General features: G+C 43.7%; 1 protein-coding gene across 1 annotated transcript in view; it reads right to left on the reverse strand.

Moving 5' to 3' along the window:
• The window catches only part of ZSCAN12 (zinc finger and SCAN domain containing 12), a 30,530-nt gene extending 13,459 nt beyond the window's left edge, over positions 1–17,071 (reverse strand). The window contains exons 1-8 of the mRNA XM_038583983.1: positions 16,961–17,071; positions 10,956–11,425; positions 10,592–10,739; positions 9,581–10,236; positions 4,116–4,367; positions 3,474–3,582; positions 1,244–1,510; positions 648–787 (exon numbers count right to left, since the gene is read on the reverse strand). Coding sequence (XP_038439911.1) covers positions 648–787; positions 1,244–1,510; positions 3,474–3,582; positions 4,116–4,367; positions 9,581–10,236; positions 10,592–10,739; positions 10,956–11,348 — 1,965 coding nt within the window. The 5' untranslated portion in view covers positions 11,349–11,425; positions 16,961–17,071. The remainder of the gene's footprint in view (positions 1–647; positions 788–1,243; positions 1,511–3,473; positions 3,583–4,115; positions 4,368–9,580; positions 10,237–10,591; positions 10,740–10,955; positions 11,426–16,960) is intronic.
• Positions 17,072–18,679: the final 1,608 nt, after the last annotated feature.

Raw genomic sequence — 18,679 nt, forward strand, 5'->3', positions numbered from 1 at the left:
CCTGCTTCTCCCTCTGCCTCTGTCTCTGCCTCTGTGCGTATGTGTGTGTGTGTCTCGTGAATAAACAAATAAAAATCTTAAAAAAAATCTTTAAAAACAAAAAAAGAAAAAAATTTATGCTAGCAATATGTATGCATAACATGTAACTCTTATGGATATGTCCATAATGTATTATTAAATTTAATAGTAGTGGCAGTTGATATGTTCAGTCTGATTATATTTGAGCATATACGTGTGCTTCTCTAACAAGCACATAAAAATACTAGGTTTGTTTCCTGTACTAATTTTTTCAAAATGCACATTTAGAAATTTTTGTATTGCACATAGCTTTTGAGTCATTTTCTATTGGCTTCAATGAAAAAAAATGTTCTGCCTCTGGGTTAAGAGGAAGTTGGTAGGGATCAGGGAAGTTGGTAGTATTAAGTTAGAATGGAGGAACTGAACCATTCAATAGGAGTGAATTTTCAACAATTCTAGTCAAAGAAGTGAAGGAAGAATCACAAGGTGAAAACAATGTGTTTAAAGGAACAGGTTAAAAGTGGAAAAAAAGAGCAAGTGAAAGGTAGGGAAAAATGTTAGTGATGAGGTTTGTTTGGAAAAACACAAGAAGACATTTCCTATCTTTTCCCCCGTTGGGATCTCCTCACCTTTCTCCTGAACAGGGTGCAGCTCCCAAGGTTCAGAAGTGAGCTGACCCATTCTGGCTGGAGCCAACTCTGGGGTGAGTCCTGTGCTGCTGCCACATAAGCTGTTTGCCCCTGGGTCCCTTCCTGTTGCTGCAGGAGGACTAGGACCCAGGGACAATGAGATAAATTTGACCAGGGAGCTATATGCTGAGAGTTCTAGAGCTTCAATCCCAATATCAATGGGGAACATAGATTAGGAGAACAGAGGTTTCCTTGACCAAGGGCAGGGATTAAAAGGACAGGGAGGGGAACACAACTCTGGCCAATACATTTATTTTTTTAAGATTTTATTTATTCATGAGAGACACAGACAGAGGGAGAAGCAGCCCCCCCCCCCCCCCCCCGGGAGTCCAATGCAGGACTAGATCCTGGGACTGGGATCATACCTTGAACCAAAGGCAGACGCTCAACCGCTGAGCGACCCAGGTGTCCCTGGCCAATACATCTTGACAATTTCCCTCCCTACATGTGAGAGGAGATCACAAATCTCTTATCTCTCTCTCTCTCTGGAGAGAATACCTGCCTTCCGATGATAGATCACTTCTTCCTTATCTCACCTTTTGTCTGGGATGATCCAGCTTCCTGGACAAGCCTTCCAAGTCCAGCAACAGCCTCCTCCCTATCCCCTGGGCTGCTCCTGCACCTGGGCTGGGAGCTCTCCCACAGGGTGGTCAGTAGCTGCCCTGGCTCGAGAAAGTCCAAGCCCTGCTCCTTGCTGTGCATCTCTGGTCTTAGCCACTGACAGCAGAGGGTCTGGAGTTGGCCTTCTGAGGCCCAGAGGAATCCTCCCAGCAGAACTGCCTTAAGTTTCGTCTGAAGAAATCCTGTCAGAAGGACCACTTCTGTGCAGGTTAGATTCTGCTACTCACATTCCTTCTGTTCTTCTGCAGCCCAGAAGGGCTGGATTGAATCCATTCCTGGGCAAACTGCTCAGAAGATTGGCTCATTATAACAGCAGGGGGAGCTTAAGGCTCATGATAACACATAACACAACACTTAACAGATCAGCTCCAAAGAAAGAACATATTTAGTCAGAGTGAATCGCTGTGATCAAGCCAGTGATTTGAAGGTAGAGATGCTCTGTAAAAGATAAAATGAACACAAACTGTCATTAGAATACTGTCATAAAATTATGCAAAACACATTACTTTAGGATTAAAGAACAATACTAGTAACTTTTAGATCTAGAAACTTCAGTGGCATATTCAGATAACAAAATATTCAGGTAACGAAGAAAAAACAATGCAAACAGTTGTCCGCTTAAGCTGCATGTCAGAGGTTTAGTCAGTTATATTTACAAATCAACCTGTCTGCCAAGAATTGTGCTAGATATGTTCCAAGGCGTTCTTAGTTTTAAAAAAGAACAGTGTGCATGTCAGTCAATGTGTCCCAAATTTGAGTCAAGAGTCCCAAGTCAATAAACTGAAGCCCCCTTTGTACACAAACCCAGTGAATATTTTTCAGTCCTTTACTTATCAGATGCCCCTACAGCACCTAACACTGCTAGCCACTCCCAGTCTTACAAGGAACTGCAATCTTGTGGCTGTTTTCCATAAGTTGGTCTCTGTAAAGTGCTTAGACCAATGCCTGGTGCTCAGGGAGTTTTTGTTTTGTTTTTTAAGATTTTATTTACTTATGAGAGCACAGACAGATGAGAGAAGCAGGCCCCTCATGGGGAGCCCAATGTGGAATTCCATCCCCAGACCCGGGATCATACTCTGAGTAGAAGGCAGACGCTCAACCACTGAGCCACTCAGGTATCCCCAGGATATATTATATAACACTTGTCATAACTCATTCTTAAGTCTACTTTATGGCTCTTCTTCAGCTTGTCAAGAAATGTCTGGTACCGTAAGTTGAGACCCAGCCGTCTTCTCATTCCATTTTCATGCTGGGCAACCTTGTCCATTCAGTAGTAGCATCTGAGAAGTGAGATGTTGTCACCTAAGAACTCCTAAATCTGATTCTTTTTTATCCCAATCTTGCTTTGGAGCTCCAGACCATTATAGTCCAATGGTGTATCAGACCCTTCCACTTGCATGTATTAAAAGCATCTCTTGGGATGCCTGGGTGGCTCAGTGGTTGAGTGTTTGCCTTCAGCTCATGATCCCAGGGTCCTGGGATTGAGTCCCACATCGGGCTCCCTGTAGGGAGCCTGCTTCTCCCTCTGCCTATGTTTCTGCCTCTCTCTGTCTCTCTCATGAATAAATAAATCTTAAAAAAAAAAAAAAAGGCATCTCAGCATCACCAAAATTAACTCATTTTTCCCCCATAATCAATGTCTCCTCCAAAATTACCTACCTACCTCACTCCTTCCTTCCCCCATCTCTTTTAAAATGGCACATTCACGGGGCACCTGGATGGGTCAGTCAGTTAAGCATCAGACTCTTGATCTCAGCATTTTAAATTCAAGCCCTGCATTGGGTTCCATCCTGGGTGTGGCACCTATTTAGAAAAAAATGGCATATTCATTCACCTAATCATCTAATTAAAAAAACTAATTATCCCTGGCTATATTTTGCTTTATTATTTTTTCTAAAGATTATATTTATTTGAGAGGGTGAACAGGGGAAGAAACAGGGAGAGGGACAAGCAGACTCCAAGCTGAACATGGAGGCCTTTCACCAAGTTATAGTATTGGTTCTTTCTGTGACAACAGCACATCTCTTCTCTAGCTTCTAGTCTTGCCCCATTCCAATTCATTTACCACAATGCTTCTAGAATATTCCTAGTAGCCTAGTAGGATTATATTACTAAGCTGTCCGTAGAGTAGACCTTCCCATCTACCGTGGATGCCACAGTTCACCGGGTGCCTAGATACTGCCAGCATACTGATGAGCATAACTGGCACAGCTGCAGCCCTCGGCCTGGTCTCTTCTGCAAGGCGGCTGCACTGCTGTACGTTAAATGTATGAGCTGTTACATTAAACGTGGAGCAGCACAGTGCCTTTCAATGTTTAGGACCCTTGGCATACCCAGTTATTACTACTTTCCTCTGGGCCCCAGCTACACCACACCCGCCTTTCATTTCAATTTTCTCATCTGTCACCCACAATCAATCCCCTAAGGGCCATTTCTTTCCTCTTCGCCGTCTGCCTCCTATTGAGAGGCAGCTCTAATGGCTTCAGGGGGGTGACCTCTAACTCGCCCCTGCCCGCCTCCCAAGGCCTATATGAAGCTTACTTCCCTGAGGCACTTACACTATACTGTAAGAGTTTCCTCATCACACGGTAATGTCTGTTCCGGTGCTTAAGGCACGCACGGCGCCCAACAGACGGCCGTGCTACCTGTGGACCCGTTCTTGGCCATAGGAGCTCACGAGGCGCTGCCCTGGGCTCCTCGACATCGTGCAGGTCACGCTGCCGTATTTCAGCGAGAGCCTCCCCAGCACTACATGCAATCCCACGATCATTCCCCAGGATTTCTCACTAGTCCTCCGGCAAAACCACCACCTGCGGACCACACCAGCGCTGCGCAGCGCCTGTGTCCGCCAAGGCCGCCCAGGTCTTGGCGGTCCAGGCTATAGCCATCCCGCCCGCGGGCGGAGAACCAGCCTCCCGCCCACGCCCACGCCCACGCCCGCACCCGCGACGGAAGGGGCGCCCTGGGGCCGCGGCGCCCGCAAGACCGGAAGTGCGTCACGACCCCCGAGCGCGCCTCCGCCGGCTCCTCGCCGCCTCTCTAGGAAGTTAGAGGGCCCGTCATCTCAGTGGTTAGTTGGCTCCCACCCGCAGCGGGGCCTCGCTGGCGCGGTGGGCTCGGAACCGCTCGGGAAGGCGGGTTGGCCTGGTGTCCGGCAGCCCTGGTGCCTGGGCCCAGGTCTCTCTACTCCATTGAGGACACCGGGCCCCTGGTCGTTGGAGGTCCTGCCCGCAGGGTCCCTGAAGATGCCCGCTGTCCAGATAACAGTCCACTCTGCCCCCCGGGCCAGAAGCAGTAATCAGCAGCCCCCGGAGCAAGGCTGGCTTGCTCTTCACTGTCTGCAGGCCTTGTTCACACAACTTGGGTCCTTCTGAGTAACGGAACCGCATCAGATCCCTGACTACTGGGCTGGCAGAAAGCTAGGAGGATACCACCCCCTACCCCTACCCCTACCCCTACCCCACCCTACCCTCGGGAACACAACGGCACACGGGCCTGCGGCAGGGGGGCAGCGTCCGTGCTGGCCGCAGCGAAGTAAGTGGCTCAGTTATAGTAACTCAGGAAGCTACTTGGCACAGGATCTGGTCCCCATTCATCCGAGCTACTTCTTAAAATGGCTCACCTTCTGCTTTACTCCTTCAAGGTTCCCATCTAGTGCCCTACTGTCCCATCTTCCCTCTACAGTTTGAAAGTGCATATCCCATACTAGTCCATAGTCCCTATGCACTGAACGGCCCTTATGCTTCTGAAATGTCACCCTTGTCTGGTAAACCCTTCTCTCAACAGGTTCACATTAGGTGACTACCTGTATTAACAGCTTTGTTGTTTGTGTTTTGAGGGGATCCTTTTTGGGTGTTTTTTGTAGGCATACTCACCCTTTCTTACCTAATCCAATAGATGCATTAACAGGGATTATTTCAAACCAGGCAATTGGTGGTGACCCTGGTCTAGGTGGCTTCATCTAAATCTCCCATCGCTTCCTTCATAGATGTTCTACCTTTGCTCTCATGAGAACATGGACTTCTTTCTGCTTCTATCTCATTTTCTATCTCCTCAGCTGGAAAAGTCCTAAGTGGGAAGACCACACATGCTGATTTAGGCCTCTTATCTGGGTGAAATTAGTAACTGTCCCTTTCATTCTCAAGTGTCCCAAATTGGGCAATAAATTATATATATGATTACCTTATGTCTGAGAGCCACTGATAAACTAGCTAAAATACTCCCAGGTTCTGCCCTCAGAAACATTCAGCCAGTCTGGGGTAGTGCCCAGGAAACTGCAGTTCAAACAGCGCAGGGGGTTCTAACACAGGTATATATTCAAAAACAGTGGCTTCATCAAAGAGCTGAGATGCTGGCATGGAAAACTGGGTGTGGGTCCAGAGACCTAAAAAAAAGTCAGTAATTTATACACTGTGCTCTTCTCTTTCTTATGTAAAGCACCAAAATGAGTAAGGAGTGAAGAGCAGTGGGACTGTTTTCACTGTTAAGACAAGTGGACTAACAGAGACAAAGGGATCTCTAGTAAAAGGTATTATAAAGATAGGAGCCCGGGATCATGACCCAGTGGAAGGCAGCCGCCTAACTGACTAAGCCACACAGACACCCTTACTTTTCTCTCAACTTCTAACTTAAATTAACATTGAACCACAGACACACATGTATACTGGTACAGACTTTATATTTCAAAATTGCTCCTGAGAAAAATACTTCATATTTTATAATTTTGACTTTAGATAAACTTTTAAAAAAAGATTTTATTTGAGAGAGAGAGCAAGCACAAGCAGGGGGAGCAGCAGAGGGAGAAACAGGCTCCTTACTGAGCAGGGAGCCAGATGCAAGGCTCAACCCCAGGACCCTGAGATGACCCAAGCCAAAGGCAGACGTTTAACCAACTGAGCCACCCAGCTACCTTGACTTTAGGTATACTTTTATTTTAAAATCTCCTCAGAGATTTTGTCTTTGTCTTACTGGAAAAGTATAAAACAGTCTTCCACTATAAATAATAATTTTTAAAGGAAAAGTATTGTCAGATACAGAAAATAGGAGTCATTTCCAAATACAAAATGTGGACAGAGACTTGGTTCTCCTTGTGTCTTGACCTTCAAATAAAAATTACAGTGAAAGAATCTTTAGGGCTCTTATCTACATCTCTAGATAGGTGTTAGTTGCAAAATTCTCAGCCATTTTTTTCCTTACAGTGTCCAGTCTCCCAGCAGTGTTCAGAGGGGTCCTGGACTATCCCTCAAGAACCAACAGGCTTTTTAATTGGATTTCAGTCAGTATTTTTTATACCTTGCTCAGCTGTAAAACTGACTACGCTTTCAGATTAGACTTTCAAAAGCATACGGATAGATGGTTGCTGGCTTAATGGAGATCACTGCCAGAGACTTCGTGGGTTGAATAAAAAGAGCCAGGGTAGAGAAAGAAGAGAGAGAAGCGAGGGTAATTTAGGAATGTAAAAGGGACACAAGCAAGAACTTCTGGCCAGGAAGGCTGGAATAATCACAGAATAGCCAGGATCTGCATGCCATTGTCTACAGGCCACATCAAACATTAGTTTTCAGCGAATGACAAATATGCATCCCAGATAAGAGAATTAGCACAATTAGTATCAGAAACAAGTAAAGTTAGTTTAGTGAACTGTAAGTAATTTTAATCACGTTAACCATCACTGCATTCTAAGTGGCACATATCTGTACAGCATATATAACATCTTTTGTTTCTTGGTATTTCATCAGTTGTTGAGAAAATTTAGAATTTTTGAGAAGCTGTGAAAAAACAAAAAAACAAAAACAAAAAGACAAGCACAAACCAAACCAAACATCCAATCCTCAACTGCAGGTGTAAAAACAATCCATTAGAAATACATTCTTTAAAATTCTGATCTGTTCATATTTTAAATCTTTTAAGAGCTGATATAGCAGAATTATCCAAATATGCTGCTTCAGTATATGCAGATACATTTAAGATATTTATGAACTCAGGTTATAATTGTATATGTATTATATTACTATATGGAATATATATTTATTTGAGAAGTAGATTTTATTTCAAACTTAAGTCTACTATATTTTCCTTCACTTTAAAATCCACATGTATCACTTTTGGAAATCATTTAAGCTCGAGACACAGTAAAATACACTCTTGAGAAAATTTAAGATTTGGGGAAAGACCTGCAATTAGCCACAAATGGTGACAGAAATGGTTTGAAATATTATAAATAAGGATTTATAATAGAGCCAAATACACAAGACTGAAAATCACCCCATCACTTCTGCATTTCTCTGTAGAAGAATTAGGTGCAACTTTAGTTACTCAAACCCTATTTCCTAGCTCATGTGGAAGTTGTTAGCTTTTAAATGGTTTGGCTTGAACCAAATTTGGGAAAAGAATGAAACAATCTGTGACATTGTAAAGTAGTGATTGTGCATCTACGGGAGTGTGTCAAACTGCAAGAGCACCAATAAATCAAATACTGTCCCCACTAGCAAACAGAACGAGAAAGCTCTGTTACTCTAAAGACTACTGTTTCATGAACACAGAAAGGTCTAGAGTATATCATCTTTCTGTGTAAAGAAAGGAAATAAGGTTATATATACTAACATTTTCTTGTATTTACATAAACACTGAGGATACATAAGATACTAGGAAAATGGCTATCTATAAGGTCAAAGATAGGCTCCCTTTTTAATGTTGTTCTGATACTTGAACTGGATGAAGAATGAGTTATTTTTCTTGAAAACTCTGGCTAAGTAAATTAAAATTTAAAAGTTAAAAATAATCAGGTTGCCTGCTGTTTCAAGTCAGTGAAGTGTGTAACTCTTGATCTTGGGGTTGTGAGTTCAAGGCCCATATTTGAGGTATATAGATTACTTAAAAATAAAATGCCCCAAGTGAGGGATAAGTGGTGAGTCTTTCCTGGAACTGAATAGAGGAGCTGTGCATTTACTAAAACACACAGATGGGAGGCTTTGTTGAGCTACAAAAGCAAAGCCTCAGTGCCTTCTAAATCTTGTAAGTTCCATTTACTAGTAATTTCTATTTGGAGATAAAATGCTTCCAGTGGCTTAATGGAAAGAGCACTGGGAATTAGGAGACAGAGGTCTAGCTCCAGCTTCATTAATTAGCTATCTGTATGATCTTACAGTTGCTTCCCAGAACCTCCATTTCTATATCAATCATACAAGGGGGCGCAGAAGTGATCTCTGAGGGCCCTTACAGTGTTTCTATTATTAAGGCGTATTTGGTACTTCAGATTGTCATCACCAGAGAGTTTCCATTTCTTTGTGTTCTGGGCTTAGTATAAAGTAAACACTCAGTTACTTTAGGGGAAAGAAGTTTTTTTTAATGCATGACCTTGGTGATAATCAATAGGTAGTGCTGAGAAGCATGGAGCTTATAAAAAGCCAACAACAAGGAAGACTGATCATACTTTTCTCCTTTTTTATGTATTTGAAAATATCCATAACTAGGGGTTAAAGAAAGCAAAAACTGAAAACGCTTGTAAGTCACAGGAAAAATACAGAGGCCTATATTTTCATAACAAAGATCAGAAACGAGATAACCAGATTTTTAGCTAAGTTTCTTGGCCTGTGCCAATTGAATATCTCAGGCAATGTCTGCTACGTCTAGCCACTGAGCTACTAGTAACATATGATTGTTCAATTCCTTGGACCCTATCCGGAGGCTGAGTTACTGAAATGCTACAGAGCGCTTCCATAGGGAAAAGCTTTGTGTATGTCTATGGGACAATTCATCTGCCCCCCTGCTGCAGGTCAGAAAGGTATGATAATTTTATCATACCTTAATGAAAACAGAAAATAGCCAAATAGTTTATATATTTCACTGCAATTACTTTTCAATTAGTTTTTAAATTCTCAGTGAGTGAACTACTTTTAACATAATTTTGTGTTCAGGCAGCATTTAATTTTTAAAAACTTTTAAAAAGTTTCCTAGAACCAGAATGAAGAAGGCTTCCTGAAGCACACCTAGAAAACTTTTTGCACAGGTGTGTGTGAGACTGAAGACTGTGTTGATTGAGTCAACACAACAATGTTCAGTACTGCAAACTGTGGATGCTGTTGACCCCAGAAAACCTGACAGAGGTACTTACGATATTAACACTTCTCTCAGCAGAAAAATACAATTTCACTGGCTCTCCTAGGAGCTTCCTACTCGAGAGGATTACACTACTTTTTACTATTACCTTACTCAGGGACAAAGTGAGAACCCCCCCCCTGCAACCTTGCCTAGTGGTCTGATGTCAGGAAATGTTGCCCTACCTGTTCCAAGGGGCTGGCTGGACTCAGCAGAGGGTGCACTTTCCGGTGCTGAATGAGGTTGCATTGATAAATGAAGTTCTTGCCACATTCTTCACATTCGTAAGGCCTCTCCCCAGAGTGAATCCTTTGATGCTTACTGAGGACAGAGCGTCGACTAAAGCTCTTACTGCACTGACCACACTGGAAGGGCTTCTCCCCCGTGTGGATCCGGAGGTGATGGAAAAGCCCCGCATTCTGGCTGAAGGCTTTGCCACAGATGCTGCACTGGTAGCGCTTCTCCCCAGTGTGGAGTCTCTGGTGCTGAAACAGGCCTGACCGCTGCCCAAAGGCCCGTCCACACTCCTCGCACTCGTAGGGCTTCTCGCCTGTGTGTGTTCTCTGGTGCTCGATAAGGATGGAATTCTGGGTGAAGCTCTTCCCACATTCACCACAGATATAGGGTCTTTCCACTGAAGAGCTCACCCGCTGCCTTTCCAATCTGCCCTCATGGTCACAGGTGTCTCCACATTCAGGCGTCTGAATAATATCACCATTCGATTTTTCAGGTGCTTCCACAAGAGATTTCATTTCTTTAGAAAGCTCCCTCTTTGGAGCTAACTCCACATTCCAAGTCCCAGCCCCGTCACCTGAAATAATAAGTAGATCACATAAATGTTATGTTTCCAAAGGAAAATGGGAAAAAACAGCCAGGAGAGTAGGTGGCAGGAGACAAATAACCATGGTTTCTGTTTACTGTCCCTGGGTAAACAATGATGCCCAGCCCCCAGGGAGAAAACTCACGGAACCATAACTGCTGTGACTGTCTGCCTCTCCCACCAGGCTGCAGACTTCCTGAGGGCAAGGAGCATGTCTCCCCTGCCTGTCACAGTATCCCTAAAACCAAGCACACTGCCTGGCACACAGCAGACATGGAACAGAGGTGCTGAACTGATAGACACTCGGGGAGTGAGGAAGGCCTCCTGAGGAAACTCTAATCCTCACCGATCTCCTGAACCGGGCACATCTCTCGAGAATTGCACTGATGCAGCTCTTCCAAGGTTTGGAGCCGGCCACCTGACACCTCGTGGGCTGTTCTCCGGGATGCTTTCTCCTTCACAAACTCTCCCTGTTCACAGACATAGGTTGGGACCTGATGGAAATTAAGGACAGTTAGGAATCAAATATCAGAGAAGACACTGTAAGGGAGCCATCTCAGGTCCACTGCACAGGAAAGGAAGGACCAAGAAACTGGCAAAGAGGAAAAGGCAGAGAGATAGAGTACCCACAACACACCCCATCAGGAACAAAGAAATCCTCCTCTTCCTCTTGCTGCACTGAAACCCACACTCTCCCTGTAGGTACAAACCTCTGTTTTCCTATCTTCCACCTGTTCTCCTGGCTCGTCCAGCTCCCTCTCCAGGTCCTCCAGCACGGCCACCACCTCATCCCCGCTCTCGGGGTGCTGCTCCCGCACCCAGGCCTGGAGCTCCTCAGGCAGGATGGTCAGGAACTGCTCCAGCACCAGCAGCTCCAGGATCTGCTCCTTGCTGTGGGTCTCGGGGCGCAGCCAGTGTCGGCACAGCTCCCAGAGCCGGGTGAGGGCCTCTCGGGGCCCAGGGGTCTCCTGGTAGCAGAACTGCCTGAAGCGTCTACGGAAGATCTCTCTTGTATGAGGGTTATCCCCCTCTTGTTCTTCTACCTTTACTGCCAGATGTCCCTCCTGCATCTCTGGAGTCTGAAGGGCCAAGGCTGTGGCCATTTTAGGCTTAACTATTCAGGAAAAGAGTCTATGCTCGATGATGCCTTTTTGATCTTTTCTCCTAGAAATCCCAAAATCTATAAAGTAATTGCAGAGAAAAAAATATTAAAATATAGAAAATCTTTTCTGCTGGCAGGCACAGGGAGTACTTGTACCAAAAGCAGTCACTGTCTAGTGAAAAACTCTGAATGCATGAGTAACAGTAAGGACTACAAAAATTCTGATGCAGGTGATATGGGAAGGGAAATAGAACACCCACCCTATCCCAACAGACAGACAGACAGACACACACACACACACACACACACACACACAGAGTTTTATTGAAGGAAGGGACCATTCTGATCATCATGAATGAATCAGCTCAAACAAATCAGCGGGAACATACTAGGCTTCCATTTCAATGGCAAGATACTGGACTCGGAGTTAAGTTTTCAGTTGGAGGTAAACCAACGTTTTGGTGCCAAGGGGTCACAGAGGACACTAAGAATAGGAGCAAAGGGAAACAAAATGGAGAAGAGAGAGAAAGCAAAAAAAGATAAAAAGACAGAATGAGGAGAAAGGCTCCATCCTTGCAGTCAGGTGGGGTGTGGAGGAGCGAGGTCCGTGTGGGGTGGGAGAAATACGGATGGAGACCTGGTCCTCCAGGCACAACCTCTGCTGACCTATCTTTGTAGGTGGATATAGAGATCAAGTAAGACCATGGATAAAGAGCACAAGAAGCTGGGAGCTTGGGATATTCTCAAGTATTATAAATTACCAATATTATTATTTTCCTTATAAATGTTGTTGAAAGATTTAATGAATCCTAGCGGTCAAAACATTATGGCAAAAAAAAAATGCTCTTGAACTGTTCTTGACTCAGAGATATTAAAATGAAAGAAATACTGGTTCTGATATTTTAAAACAGAGGTAGAGTTTGAGCTGTTTCTTGTTCTTTAATTTTCTGAAAACTGTTTTCTCTTTGAATATTGAGGATGGAGAATGGCAACCGTGTGTAAAAGAAAATTAGAGCACGTAAAGAGACAAATGTCTATGACCACGTAAAACTTATGGTAAAATCTTAACCATGAGAGTAATTAATGAAAGCAATTTTCTGAAAGAATATTATATAAACCAAGTGATTTCAAAGGATCATGTTTTGGCAGAGGCTTTCAAACTTTTTTGACCAGGACTCTCAGAAATATTTTATATCAAAACAAAAAATTTTTACATTGAGACCCAGAGCATGTATGTATACATGCACAGGAATGCATGTTTGCACATGAGTGAGGTACCCGCCCCCCACACACACACACAAATAGCTAAAATAATAATTTCACAAAACACTATGTATCCTGAATTACATCATATATACTATTAAATTCTTTTTTGAAACCCCAAAACAAAAAACCCTGCTCACAGCTGACCACATAGATTTCATGATCCACAAGTCATGATATACAGCTTTAAAAAGTTTCCACATTTAAAAAAAATAAAAAAATAAATAAAAAAATAAAAATAAAAAGTTTCCACATTTAAGTAAAATTATTAAAATTCACTGTAAATACTGGGGCAACTGGGTGACACAGTCAGTTAAGCATCCAACCGTTGGTTTCAGCTCAGGTCCTGATCTCAGAGTCCTGGGATTGGGCCCTGCATTGGGCTTCAAACTCAGCAGGGAGTCTGCTTGAGATTCTCTCTCCCTGTGCTCCCCCAAACCCCCTCCTCTCTCATATAAACAAATCTTTAAAATATATATATATATATGTGTGTGTGTGTGTATATATATATATATCCATACATACATATATGTGTGTGTGTGTGTGTGTGTGTATATCCCAACACTATTCTTAGGCATTGGCATGTATCACAAAATAAAAAAACTAGGAGTGGGGTGGGGGGGTTGGGGGTTAGGGGGTGGGGGGCTCCCCGGTGGCGCAGGGGTTTAGCGCCACCTGCAGCCCAGAGCATGATCCTGGAGACCCAGGATCGAATCCCATGTCAGGCTCTTTGCATGGAGCCTGCTTCTCCCTCTGCCTGTGTCTCTGCCTCTCTCTCGCTCTGTGTCTCTATGAATAAATAAAAAATCTTTAAAAAAAATTAAAAAAAACTAGGAGCATATTTAAATTACAACTGAATACAGGTCACACTACAACCACAAAGTTAAATCTATATTGCCATTATTAGTTATATTTAATCTGCAAACATAATCCTCCTCCACAAATTTCTGACATTTCTGGCTTCATTGATAGTCATGACCCTAGCACATCTTAGCTCCTTTTCGAACCCAGTGCCTCTAAAATGCTTCCCAAGTGTTTTATAACCCTAGCCTCCCAGTCACAAACATATAGTTTTTAATATTGTTTAGGTTCACCACCCCATTGTACAGGTCTTCCTTGACTTACAATGGGATTATGTCCTCATAAACCCATCAAAGTTGAAAATATCACAAGTTGAAAATGCACTGAATACACTTAACCTACCAAACATCATAGCTTAGCGTCACCTACAGTAAATGTGTTCAGAACACTTACATTAGCCTACGATTGGGCAAAATCATCTAACACATATCCTATTTGGTAATTAAATGTTGAAAATCTCATGTAGTTTATTGAATATTGTACTGAAAGTGAAAACCAGAATGGTTGTACAGGTACAGAATGGTTTTAAGTCTATCAATTGTTTCTTGTAAACAACTCGAGAAGATCAAAACTCAAAATTTGAAGTAGCATTGAACATCTATCACTTTCCATCATTGTTATGTTGAAAAATCATCCTACATCATTGGGGCCTCGGAAACAGGTCAGGAATATAATTAGCATAATAATCTCTCACAGTTAAAAAAAGAAGCACATCAGCATTTTATTTTATTTTTACATCAGCATTTTATTTATTTTTTATTTTTTAAAAAATTTTTAAAGGTTTTATTTATTTATTCATGATAGACACACACAGAGAGAGAGGCAGAGACACAGGCAGAGGGAGGAGCAGGCTCCATGCAGGGAGTCTGACGTGGGACTCCATCCTGGGACTCCAGGATCACACCCTGGGCAGAAGGCAGGCGCTTAAACCGCTGAGCCACCCAGGCTGCCCAACATCAGCATTTTAAAGCTAGTTTTTCCTAGAGCCTCAGCAAGATCAATACTTCAAAATCTACCATGACTCTCAGAGAGAAATGTTCTTTACCAACAGGGATAGAGGTTAAGACAAAGCAGCATGCAATACAAATGTCTCTATCATAATGCCTCCCCACACTCTCTCCTCTGATGTCACCATCCAAGGCCCCCACCACTTACTGAACACATGCCCGCACTCTCCCTTCTGATGTCATCATCCAAGGTTCTACCACTTACTGGACTCATCCCCACACTTCTCCCTCTGATGTCACCATCCAAGGCCCCCACTACTTACTGGACACATGCTACACTCTTGCCTCTGTCACCTTCAAAGGCTCCCACTACTTACTGGACGCATCCACACACTCTCCCCTCTGATGTCACCATCCAATGCTCCCACTACTTACAAGATGCAATCCCACACTCCCCTCTGATGTCGCCAGCCAATGTGCCCAGTAACTACTGGACACATGCCCACATTCCCCCCATGATGTCACCATCCAAGGTCCCCACACTTACTGGATTCATCCCCACACTCTTCTCTCTCTGTCACCATCTGAGACCGCCCACTACTTACCGGACATATCCTCAAACCCTCAAGCTTGGTTTAAGACCAGTCACAGCTCTAGCTCAATTGTTGGGCCACATTCTTGTTTTCTCTATTCCACATGCAAAAACTGCCAACTCCATTTAGGCTTTCCTTCTCACTGCTCTTTAATCAGGCCTTCCTCTTCCCTGTTCCATGTCTGTGGTCTTGCTTTCTGTACTTATTCAAACCCTATCCAAACTCAGCACATTGATCTGACTCTCAAATCCTCTGAGGTCTTCCCCATACACTCCAGTCCATCCCCTCCTCCTCCCAGCTCTTCTATTATGAACCTTTTCTTTTCCCTCAAGTCACTATCTTGCAGTTATTTCTCATATTAAAAAAAATCCAGAATGTACAGAATAAATTCCTTCATCAAGCTCTACTCTCCAGAAGTAGATACTGTTATAGATAAGAATGGATCCTTTGGACTTTCTCTTTATCTTCAATCTCAGAGGCGTGAATGTGTGTGTGTACACACACACACACACACACACCTCTTATGTTTCCTGTTTATCTGAAGTAAGTAGAAGGTAGTATGAGGTAGCAGATCTGGTTATGAATCCTGACTTATGAACAATGTGATTCCAGGCAAGTTTCCTGATGGATTTTTCTGACCTTCAATCTCTCTTACAAAACGAGGACAACTACTTTGTAAAGTTGTGCAAGAGTATTAAATGAGATAATGCATATAAAAGGATTTTGCACAAAACCTGGCACTTAATAAGCTTCAAATCAACTACCTTCTAAAGAGATAATGTACAATTTTTGGTTTAAGGTGGCTTAATCAATAGCTGCTACCAGCGGTTTGGCGCCTGCCTTTGGCCCAGGGCGCGATCCTGGAGACCCGGGATCGAATCCCACATCAGGCTCCCGGTGCATGGAGCCTGCTTCTCCCTCTGCCTATGTCTCTGCCTCTCTCTCTCTCTCTCTCTCTCTGTGACTATCATAAATAAAAAATAAAAAAAAAAAATAGCTGCTACCTACCCTAGCAGCCAAGACTGTAATGTTTTCTACTTCCCAAAGCACAGCATGGGTATGTGGGTGGCGAAATGTGGGTACCACACAGGTGAACACACAAATGAAATCGCTGTTTCATCAAGTTTGCAGACATATTCTGCAAGACATTCAAGTCTTCAGATCTATTCTTCTGCAATTTTAAATCCTAGCTAGAAGACTAGGTCTCCTGAGGTCCAAAAGGTGCAGGATCAGATTCAAACAAGAGAAGTAACCTCCTGGGTTGTGGCTGGAAAGCTAATCCAGAAAGAGAGCAGAATCAACAGAGAGAGCAAAAGGTTTAAGAAACAGAGCCTGGTGCCAGACAGCCTGGATTTGCAAGCTGACTACAGCCCTGACCCTAGCAAAGTTACTTGACCTGATTTTCTTTCTCGATGTTAAAAAGGGGGGCAAGGGGGCTTACATCATAGCAGTGCCTACCTCCTAGAGTTATGGGAAGTAAATATGCTAATACGTGCGCTTTCAACAATGCCTACCTGGAACATAGTAACTGCTATGTAAAGCCGCCGAAAAAAACAAAACCCAACAGAAGGCGAGAGCCTGCGCCGGCTGTGAGCCAGACCACGAGAGGCTGCGGCACAGGCTGAAACGACCCCTGCTCATTGCTTCAAGCAAGTCCCCAGCAGAACTGCCGGCCGCGGCAAAACACAAACACTGTCCCACGACACGGACACGGAGGGCGCGAAGCGGCCCGGGAACCAGGTCAGCGAGCGAACTAGGTCAGCGAACCGGTGGACGAGCTGGAAAGGGACAGAGGGGAGGGGCCGGGCGAGGAGGGAGGGGGGAGGGTGTGGCGATAATGGTCCAGGCGCCGCCGCCGCCGCCCCGTCCGCCGGGACCCCTCGGCCCCCGCCTCACACCCCAGCCCCGCCCCTCCCAAGGCCCTGGCGTAGCCGGACTTCGAAGCTCACCGAGCATCCGTGGGAGGAGAGGCCGTCGGCCAGACCGCTCCACCTCCGAGTCCTTGACAACCGCAGCCCACGCAGCCAACGGGGCAGCCCGGAAGTGCTTCCCGCGACCCGCCTCCCAGGGACAGCAGTTCCGGCCGCGTTCGCTCTAGCAAGCTCGGAGGCCTCGCGCCTCTGTGATCGCCTCTGAGTCTCCTCCCCAGGTGGAGTGAGGGCCTGGGTGGCACGGAGCCCCCCAGGCGGGCAAATGTAGTAACGGCCGACTTAGTGTTTTGCACACGTTAACTCATTCATTCGTTTTTTTTTAATTTTTTTAATTTTTTATTTTTTATTTATTATTTTTTTTAAACTCATTCATTCTAAATAGCAACCCTGTAAGTTAGGTACAGTAATCCCCATTTAACAGAAGAGGAAACTGACCCGCATTACTTGCTTGTAGGCCCTATCAATAATTCCTATTTTCTTTAGGATTTTATAGAATGTTTCCAATTCAAATACAAAAACATAGAGTACAGGGATCCCTGGGTGGTGCAGCGGTTTGGCGCCTGCCTTTGGCCCAGGGCGCGATCCTGGAGACCCGGGATCAAATCCCACGTTGGGCTCCCGGTGCATGGAGCCTGCTTCTCCCTCTGCCTGTGTCTCTGCCTCTCTCTCTCTCTCTGTGTGACTATCATAAATAAAAATTAAAACAAACATAGAGTACTTAATTTGAATGAATTCTTTCTTTTTATAGTTATGTTATAAACTTGGTATACAGTTAGGATAAGTTCTTTCTGTTTGTTTTTCTGTTTCAGGGTTTATTTTCCTTTCATCCCTTTTCATTTCCTTTCCGAACATGCAAAACACTTAATTCAAAATCTAAATGATATAAAAGGATATAACCAAAGTTTTGCCTCTATCCCTAACTCCTTTACTCCATATACAGTGGACCCTTTAATAAGATGGGTTTGAACTGTGTGCATTCACTTATACACAGATTTTTTCAATAAATACAATAGAGTTCTATAAATGTATTTTCTTAATGATTTTTCTCAGTTTACTGTACTATAAGAATACAGTATATTATACATATAACATACAAAGTGTGTGTGAATCTAATTATGTTATCATAAGACTTCAGTCAATAGTAGGCTACTAGTAGTTAAATTTTGAGGGAGTCAATATGTGCGTTTTTTATTGCATTGGGGTCAGTTCTCCAACCCCTGCATTGTTCAAGGGTCAACTGTATACACCCCATTTCCAGTAGTTTTAACTTATCCTGTCTTTCCCTCCTCTTTCCCTTCTTCTCTACTCTCCCTTACAAAGATAAGCACTTACCTTCTTTCTGTCTATAAACTATCATATTGTTTTGTACCTTGCTTTATCACTTACTAAAATAACCTGGAAATTATCTGTTCAATGAAATATCCGTCTTTGATTTTTTTTTTACAGTGTCATAGTACTCCATCATGTAACTGTACCATAATTTTTCCAGCCAGTCTGTGAGGGATGGGTATTTGGATTGTTTCCAACATTTTTTTTAATTCCTTTTTTAAAAATTTATTTATGATAGTCACACAGAGAGAGAGAGAGAGAGAGAGGCAGAGACATAGGCAGAGGGAGAAATAGGCTCCATGGACTGGAAGCCCGACGTGGGATTCGATTCCGGGTCTCCAGGATCTTTTCTTTTTTTTTTTAATTTTTAAATTTATTTATGATAGTCACACAGAGAGAGAGAGAGAG

This window comes from Canis lupus, chromosome 35, assembly GCF_011100685.1.
Source record: "Canis lupus familiaris isolate Mischka breed German Shepherd chromosome 35, alternate assembly UU_Cfam_GSD_1.0, whole genome shotgun sequence".
NCBI classification, from domain to species: Eukaryota; Metazoa; Chordata; class Mammalia; order Carnivora; family Canidae; genus Canis; species Canis lupus.